Source organism: Pteropus alecto, unplaced genomic scaffold (assembly GCF_000325575.1).
Source record: "Pteropus alecto unplaced genomic scaffold, ASM32557v1 scaffold20, whole genome shotgun sequence".
In the NCBI taxonomy this organism is placed as follows: Eukaryota; Metazoa; Chordata; class Mammalia; order Chiroptera; family Pteropodidae; genus Pteropus; species Pteropus alecto.
In genome coordinates this window covers 7,379,254-7,387,552 of record NW_006436298.1, presented here as the reverse complement: position 1 = coordinate 7,387,552, position 8,299 = coordinate 7,379,254, and the positions used below count along the sequence as shown (strand labels likewise).

At 42.4% G+C, this 8,299-nt stretch overlaps 1 protein-coding gene across 1 annotated transcript; it reads right to left on the bottom strand.

The window, feature by feature from the left end:
* Positions 1-5,115: 5,115 nt before the first annotated feature.
* On the bottom strand, positions 5,116-7,361 carry CARTPT (CART prepropeptide). Its single transcript, XM_006913124.1, has 3 exons — positions 7,071-7,361; positions 6,542-6,625; positions 5,116-5,652 (listed from the first exon to the last, which is right to left on the bottom strand). Exons 1-3 carry the CDS (start codon positions 7,227-7,229, stop codon positions 5,545-5,547), a joined length of 351 nt encoding a protein of 116 aa, XP_006913186.1. The 5' UTR covers positions 7,230-7,361; the 3' UTR covers positions 5,116-5,544.
* Between the last annotated feature and the right edge of the window lie 938 nt (positions 7,362-8,299).

The window sequence follows — 8,299 nt, the reverse complement described above, 5'->3', positions numbered from 1 at the left end:
ATATGTACATATATAATTTAAAAGCAATTCTCTTCAAGTTCCAAATGCTTAGGGCTATTTACAAGATTGCTTAGCATCTTAAAAATCCAAACATGCAATTGAGGTGATTTTAGGTTTATTCTTTCTTGTTAAAGCCTGCAGTTCAAGTAAAGTCAAAACTAATTTGAGTTGGAACATATTTGCTTTACTTCCCAATTGCTCAAGCATAGAATATTAGATATGATCAAATAATGTAGAATTCAGTCATGAAATATCTCAACTGGAAAGAGAATCTTAGTTGTCTGCCTATCTGGGGCCCTGCAAGATTATGTGACTTGCTTTAGGTTACACAGCTAATGAGTAGCAGAGCCATAACTGGAAACCAGGCTTAACTGGAAATCAGGCTGGAAACCAGGCTTAACTGGAAATCAGGCTTTCTGCTTCCACTGCAACACTGCCTTCGACTTGCCTACGTTCTGGTGAAGGCATTTCTGGATTGGAATCTAGAGGGAATCTAGAGAAGCTCCAGGTCTGTTAGATATACAAAACTTCAGTCATCTCCCTGCTTTAAGCATCTGCCTCTGAGTTTCCTTTCTCCGGCACATACCATCTTCCTATCTTTTCAAATTTCTCATTTCATAAGTCTCTATGAATTCAATTGTTTCCAGATTTTTAGATATTCTAGACCAGTCAAATTGCCCCCATAATTCTGGCATCCCAAAATAGAGATGTTAAATTTTGTTTTGTTAATAGAGACTTTAGGAAACTACCATCTAGATTCACTATAATTTCATTAAAGAAAAGATATTTTTAACACCAAAAATGTAGAAAGTGTACACTTGAAAGAATGAATTTTATTATATATAAATTATACCCCAATAAACCTGATTTTTTCAATGTAGGTATACTAAACTTTAAATTAAAACACTTAGCAATTGAATATATCTAGCTTTGGTCCCCCGGCTCCTGCACTATTTTACCACAGATGAAGGAAAACATCATAGACTAGAAGAGTTTGGGGAAACTATTGCTTCAGACTTTTTCTGGATAATGTCTTTTACATTCCTCCTGTCTATCATCACTACCTTTATCCACCCAGGCCCTCATCACTTCTTTTCTGGGCTACTGCAGTGTCTTCCTGCCTGTCCTGTTTATGCTCATGTCTGTCTCTCTGTCTCTGTTTCTCTGTCTCTCTGTCTCTTTGTCTCTCTTTCTCTCTGTCTCTCTGTCTCTCTGTCTCTCTGTCTCTCTGTCTCTCTCTCTCAGGTCCCTCCTTTAGTGTGCTATTAGAAAAAGCTTCCTAAAGTACAGTTCTGGTGACATTATTCTGCTATGAGGAATAAAGCCTTGACTCCTTACGTCATAATCTGACCCACTCTTATCTCTGCCTTCACCATTTTACACCCATGGACTCAGCACTCGAGTTATTTCTAACTGCCTCCTCTTTCCTCAGTGTATATTCATTCATACTATTTCCCATACCTTAAACAAATTTCCCCCAACTTCACCTTTTAAAATATTACACATTTTTCAAAGAATACTCAAATACCACTTCATCTATGACCCTTGATAATTCACCTCTTGTGCCCTCTACATAGATCTTTCTCTCCGACTAGTACTTAACATATATTGTCTTATTATGGTGAGTCTGTCACCTTAGAATAGAGGTTTGGCTACTATCAATTTCTATATTATGTACACACACACACACACACACACATATATACATATATATACACACACACATATATGTGTATATATATAAAATTATTGAATAGATAATTTGCTTCATCTTCTTCACAGAAATGATTATATGCTACATCCCTTGGAAAACAGAAGCCATAAACTAACTACCCCAACTTCCTGCCAGTGCATCTACAAAGTCACCTGTATCTGATGTGTCATGTGCTCTCCCACCCTCTCTCTCTTCCCCCAAACTAATCTTTTTTCTAGCTCGAGATCCCATCCTCTCCTCCATGACAAGAGCCTAGCTTCATCAATTACCTCCCCTTTCTTCTAAATTTTAAACACTTCCTCTCTGATTCCTCTTCACAGTAGTTCAAAGAAGACAAGTTAGAATATTTACATAAACTATTCTCAAGCTAGAACTGTCGTGCTGATAGATCTTTAAAACTAGAGACTATGAAGATTATACCCATGCTTAGGAAAGTAAGGGGGGAAAAATCAGAAACACCCATTAGCCAGACAAGAGAGAATTATACGCATCTATCAATGAGACAAAGAAGTCTGAAAGTTGATGCCAGGGTAACCATCCTCTTCCTCTCAGCCCTTTTTTCCCTTGAGATATTCCTGACCTATGAATATTTGTTAATTCCACCTAGTACTTGATCAAGGCAACAGCATACATATGAGGGGGCCCGATAAACTATTTACAGGGGTAGCCACTTGGACCTCTCCTCATCGGCATTCATTTTCGAGACGTCTATGGTCTTCTTTTCGTTCCTCAAGCATGTCAACATCTCTTCGGACTTTCAACTTTTATATCCTCTGCCTGAGGCACTCTTCCTTTCTTCTCCCTCCCATCTGCCCTGTCTTTGGCATTGCTGGCTCCTTATCCTTTGACTCTCAACTCAAACATCACCTTTCCTGACCAGTCACTTACTATCACAATGTCCTTCATAGAATTTCTCATGGCTTATACTTTTTGTTTGTTTCTTTTAATTGTTCTCGCCACTGAACTATAAAATCCATGAGAACATGGATTACATCTGTCTTGTTTACCCTTATTTTCTCAGCATCTAGCATATGAAAAAGTGTGGAATTAATGGAACATATGAAAAACTAGCTCAGCACTGCAGTGGATCTAGGGTAAGAAGCTTAGCAGAACTGCCTAAGGATCTTATTTAAACGATCCAATTCTAAACCCCCTTCCATAACTACACTCCCCTTTATATCAAAGAAAAAACAAAACTGAACAATAGTTAAAGGAATAAAAACAGATTTTATTCAGGACAATCGCAAAAAGGGAAAAGAGACCTCAATATAGAATGGGACTCAATTCCAAATACAGAATATGCAAGTGAAAATTTATAACCAAAGAGCAGAATGGGGGTGGGGGTGGGGTCAATGGAAGAAAAATCAGTAAAAGGAAACATCAAAGGTAAGGGAGGATTCTGGCTAAGCTGACCTAACAGGATCTTTGCTGAAGACAAGCCAGAGTGATCAGATGTCACGTGAAGGATGGTAGAGGATGAGGAACCTGATCAGATATGTAGGGTGGTAGGTTCTTGATAAACTGACTTAGCTGGGTTCTTACTAAAACTGAAATTTAGTAAATGCACAGGTGGGCCTAGGAGAAGTTTCAAGAGACTGACTAAAGTTTGGTCAAACAAAAAAATCTTGGTCAATACCCAGACTCAGATGTACCATTATTAGGACTGGGAAAGGGTATAGGTTCACAGGAATACCACGTGTCCCTCACAGCCTTCTAGATTCTGGCATAAAGTAAGATGTGTAATATAGTAATTACCGTGGGAAGGGGAGTAGCTATGTATAAATGAGTGAAGTCATCCAGTAATTTTCATGTATCACCTCCGGGCCCCTGTGAGAACCACTGCTCTAGGTACATCATTTCTAGCCTTATAGTATTTCTCAGATCTTTAGATATAGCTGCTTGTCAACTCTCAGACTCCTGATCTTTCTACCAATCTCAGAAGGTCTCTGGGACTCATATATGGGTGAGCACTTTTCTCATCAAAATTTTCTTAATCTTTAACATTCTTGTCCTGATCTTACTTATTTAGGACTGACATGAAGGGAAACAGTTAAGAGACTCAAGGAGAAGGTTAGGATTTTAACTGAAATGCTTTCTGGAAAAGTAGCAGACTATAAAACAATTAGATAACTCTTTGCAGTTTTTAAAGATTAACACATTTTAATCACAACTAAGTCTGTCATAAAGGATTTCAAATGGAAATGTGACCCTCCAAAACTACAATGATACCCCAGTGAGTTAAATTCTATTAAATAAAGAAGAGTTTTCTAGGAAATTTAGGAGTCCAAACAGTCTGTCCAAATGCCCAGAGTGACATTGGAGGTAAAAGACAAATAAATCTTTGGAGTCAGAGAGATTACAGCTACAATCATGACTGAGAATCGTTTGACTCAAGCAAGTTCCAGCATCTCTCTTGGCCTCTGTTTCCTCTTTTGAAAAATGGCAATAGTATCCATTTTTCAAGATTATTAAGGGAATTAGTCATGCTAATAGTAACAATAAGAACACTCAAATAGCAATTGTGTATGAGAATATTTTCTTTCAGCATCCTCTATCTCCCAATGAATCATTGGAAGGACTTTCTTTTAAATTCTATTACACAGGTGCCTCTTCAGTTTGCATTAGGAAGCTGTAAGCATCTGTTTCTTCACATGATGCTGCTTCTTAAATGTTACTTAGTCTGGTTCCAACCCTCAGAAATGTGACCTCAGGTAAGTACTCAGAAATATTTAAAGGTTACCTTACATTTAAGATTTTTTGTATTTCTTGAGTTGAATTTGCCCCCATCAATTTTAAATTATTCCCCTCAAAACTTTACTAAAATGACTATTTTTCCTTTGAACATAATTTTTCCAAGATTTTGTATTTACTAGAGAGAATGATTGGGTCTCACACTCCTAGAGCACCTGATATAGGTATTTCCCTTCATTTGGACAAACAATAACCCTGAAAGAGTCCACATTTTATCAATGTGTATTTTCCAATAATAGAGTTGCCAAAAGTCCCAATTTTTCAAATTGCTTTTAACGTGGCTAAAGCACAAAACAATTTATCTTTTATTGGTCTCACTGTTAAAATTAAGGGATCTAGCTAAAGTTTTTAATAAAAAAAAATCATATCAGCTCAACTCTAACCATCTCCATCTCATCTCTCAAACACAGACACAGACAGACAGACACACACACACACACGGTACCACCTGCAATAGGAAAAAAAAAAAAAAGAATGCACAAAAGCTAGTGTGGCAAACTCCTAATTAATGACCAAACTCTTTTGGTGTCAAGGTGCTGCTCTCCCAAGAGACTGCTATTTTAAAAATATTTCTCTTTGAAAACAACCACATGATTAACCCCACCATTCCTATTTAAATTACTTTATATAGAAACAACAATGCACTCTGAGCAATTATTAAAAACACTTTATTATGTATAATTTGTACATGCTTCGATTTGTGATGCTGGGAGTGATTTATTTTCCAGTTTGTGATGTCATCTACTAACATTACCTAGATCTAATTTTCATCCTGCATGCCACATATGAAAATACAATTTTCAAAGCAAAGTTCCCCTACTTTACACAAAGATGCACAAGAGTCTGTCAGACAAATAAAATAAGAATACTTTGTACACATATCAACACCACACAAGGCATTATCCTTCACAAAGTAACATCTAATGTATTTTTTTATTTGAAAACAGCAGGAAAACAGCCTCATCGCCCTTAGAGGGAAATGCAAACTTTGTCGCTAAAGCCCAGCTCCAGGGATAAATAAATGTATGGTCCTCTCTGGGAAGTGGAGGAAATGGGGACTGTTGGAGGAGGGTGGCACCTCATAAGCACTTCAGGAGGAAGGAATTACAAGAGGTTCCTCGGGGACAGTCGCACAGCTTCCCGATCCTCGCTCCTTTTCGCACTGCGCACTGCTCACCAGCGTCACACTGCAAACAACACAATGTGTGGTCATAGGCAAGTACAAGCCCAGGCTCCCAGCAGGCACATCTCCCCATCGACACAATTTCTGCCTCGTGGGAGAGCTGGGTGGACCTTTTCGCCATCACCATGCATAGTCAAGACTGAAATGCAGAGAGCCTTGTGCTTATAATTCCAGTGAGAGAACATAAAAAATCTTTTCATTAATGAGCCCCTCCCAATTTTTTCAGCTGTGGAGAGTGTGTTACATTTCCTGGCTCTTTTCATTGCTCATCCAAAAGAAAAAATTAACCATACCGTTTTTGCTAAAAAATAAACAATAGACCTGCATTTACTCACAATTCCTGCTCCCTGCTTTCTGCCTCCTCATCTCAAGAAGGAAGATTGAAGTGTGTGTGTGTGTGTGTGTGTGTGTGTGTGTGTGTGTGAGTGTGTGTGTGTGTTCTCCAAGGAAAGTGACAGGCCCTGGTCAAGAATTTTGGCCCTAGAACTTAGATTTAAAAACAACAACAACAACAACAACAAAAAACTGTGCTTCAGAAGTCAGGAGGAAAATTGGAGGAACAAGAACTGAGTAAATTTAAGGATTCTTCCCACTCAGGGACTTCATTGTGAAGCGGGGAAAAGCTCATCTTGAGGAAATGATCCTTTCCACACGGACCCAAGATCTGGTTCTGGGCACATGTTCTTTGATCCTCTTAAACGGACCGTCTGTGCTCTGCCCTTAGAGAATAAGGGGCCAGGGCTGGCAGTGGAAACAAAGGGGATCTCACAGAATTCTGCGAACCTATTACCTGAATTGTTTAGCCACATCCCAGAAAGGAGGCGTGTGTAAGACTCAAGGTGGTACATTTCCTCTTGGGAAAACATGGGGAGGGGGTGACCCCAAAGCCTTACCATGGGAACTTGCCCGTACTTCTTCTCATAGATGGGAATACGTTTGCTCTTGAGCTTCTTCAGGACTTCCTGCAGCGCTTCAATCTGCAACACACGGCCCCCGGAGCCCGAAGTTGCCGCCTTGGCTGCGAGCCCAGCCCCGGTACTCACTTCCAGCCCTAGTTATAAGGAGCCCCAGAACCACGCGCACTCCGCCCTGGGACTCCGCAGACAAAAATGATGCTCGGGGGGTGGGGGGAGCAGAGAGTGGAAACTTAGCGAGCGCAGTCCCAGATACTGACCACGGGTCCCAGAGCCGCTGAGGCTCGTGTCGCTCGGAGGAGCCGGGACAAGAGATTCTACTAATTTCCGGGAGTCTTTGGGGCTCGAGAAGGTCTTTGGATGACGACGGGAGCCCGGACTTTGCGTTCATCTCCCCGCGCCCTGACTCTGGGAATGGGGGTGCGGAGGAGGGAAGAGAGGAGAGACGCGTACAAAGGAAGGGACCGCGCGGCAGCCCAGGGGAATCTGGGGCGTAGGGGATACCAACCAGCTCCTTCTCATGGGAGGCATCCTCCACGGCGGAGTAGATGTCCAGGGCTCGGGGCTGTAGCTCGGCGTCCTCCTGGGCACGCGCGCCCAGCAGAGGTAGCAGCAACAGCAGAGAGGCACCCAGGAGGGGCAGCAGACGAAAGCGGGGGCTCTCCATGGTGCTGAAACTCGTCGCTGCTGGGGCACCCCGCGCTCTCGCCTTTTATACCGAGCCAGAGCCCGGGTGCAGGGAAGAGGGAGGGGGGCAAGGAAGGAAGGGGCTGTGGAGGAGGGTTCAGGTCAACCGTCTGTAGGCAGCGATGCGCCGCCGCTTGACGTCAATGCCCGCCGGGCTCCGGGAGCCCGGGAACGAGGCTCTGCACACAAATGGGCAAGAGCACGGAGACCCGCACCCTGCGCCCCCAGATGCTATCAGCCCCGCGGCAAGGGATGCTCTCCGAGGGGCCTGAGCTGAAGTCAAGGGGTGAGAGGTGAGGGATGGGGAGCGGGAAGGAGCTAGGAAATGGAAAATGCCTTCGAGGCAAGGCACAAGCAGAAGAGTCCCTTCCCATTTCCAGCAGCAGCAGCAACCCAGTCCACCTCACCAGTCCTGCCTTGAATCTTGTCCCAGGCCCGTGTGTGGCAGCAGGAAGAGGGTGTTGCCTCCAGGCAGGCCTGTCCACTGAGCACCTTACTAGGCACTCTGTGGGACTGGAGAAGCAAACAAGTACGTAAAAGAAAGCAAATGTAGCCTTCCCCATGATGGGTTCTTCAAGGGAATCTGTGTGGTAATAATGAGAAAAGAAAGTAGACTAACTCTGATTCAGGGGTGCTGTGGAGAGAGCTGGACTCTGGTTCCAGTCCTGGTTCCAACATTTAGAAGCTATGAGCTTTGGGCAAAATAAATTTCTTTGAGCCTTGCCTTTTTCTTTTGTAAAACTGGAATTTAAAAGTTGTCCCTCATGAAGTTATCGGGAGGACAGAATGGAAGAAAATGTATTTTAAACCCCTGGCCCTTAGCACCACAAGCACTAAGCCTCTCTACTTCTCCCCTTGAACTTTGTGGCTGCCCAGATAAGTGGCTATGGGCAGTATCTCAGCTTTTCCTTAGAACAAACTCAACCATCCTCATAAGCCCTCCAACCTGCCACTCATCTCTGATATCCAAGGAAGATAATAAAGTAAAGGAGGTGGGCAAAATGCAACTTCCTGATTATGGAAATATCTCCAGAGATCAGACACCAGTGG

What these genes read in the sequence shown, in the direction of transcription:
- CARTPT (XM_006913124.1), bottom strand. Translation starts at nt 7,229, where the DNA reads ATGGAGAGCCCCCGCTTTCGTCTGCTGCCCCTCCTGGGTGCCTCTCTG. An exon ending in CCTCCCATGAGAAGGAGCTG is followed by an intron (nt 6,626 to 7,070) that starts GTTGGTATCCCC and finishes CGTGTGTTGCAG; the next exon opens with ATTGAAGCGCTGCAGGAAGT. An exon ending in AGTACGGGCAAGTTCCCATG is followed by an intron (nt 5,653 to 6,541) that starts GTAAGGCTTTGG and finishes TGTTGTTTGCAG; the next exon opens with TGTGACGCTGGTGAGCAGTG.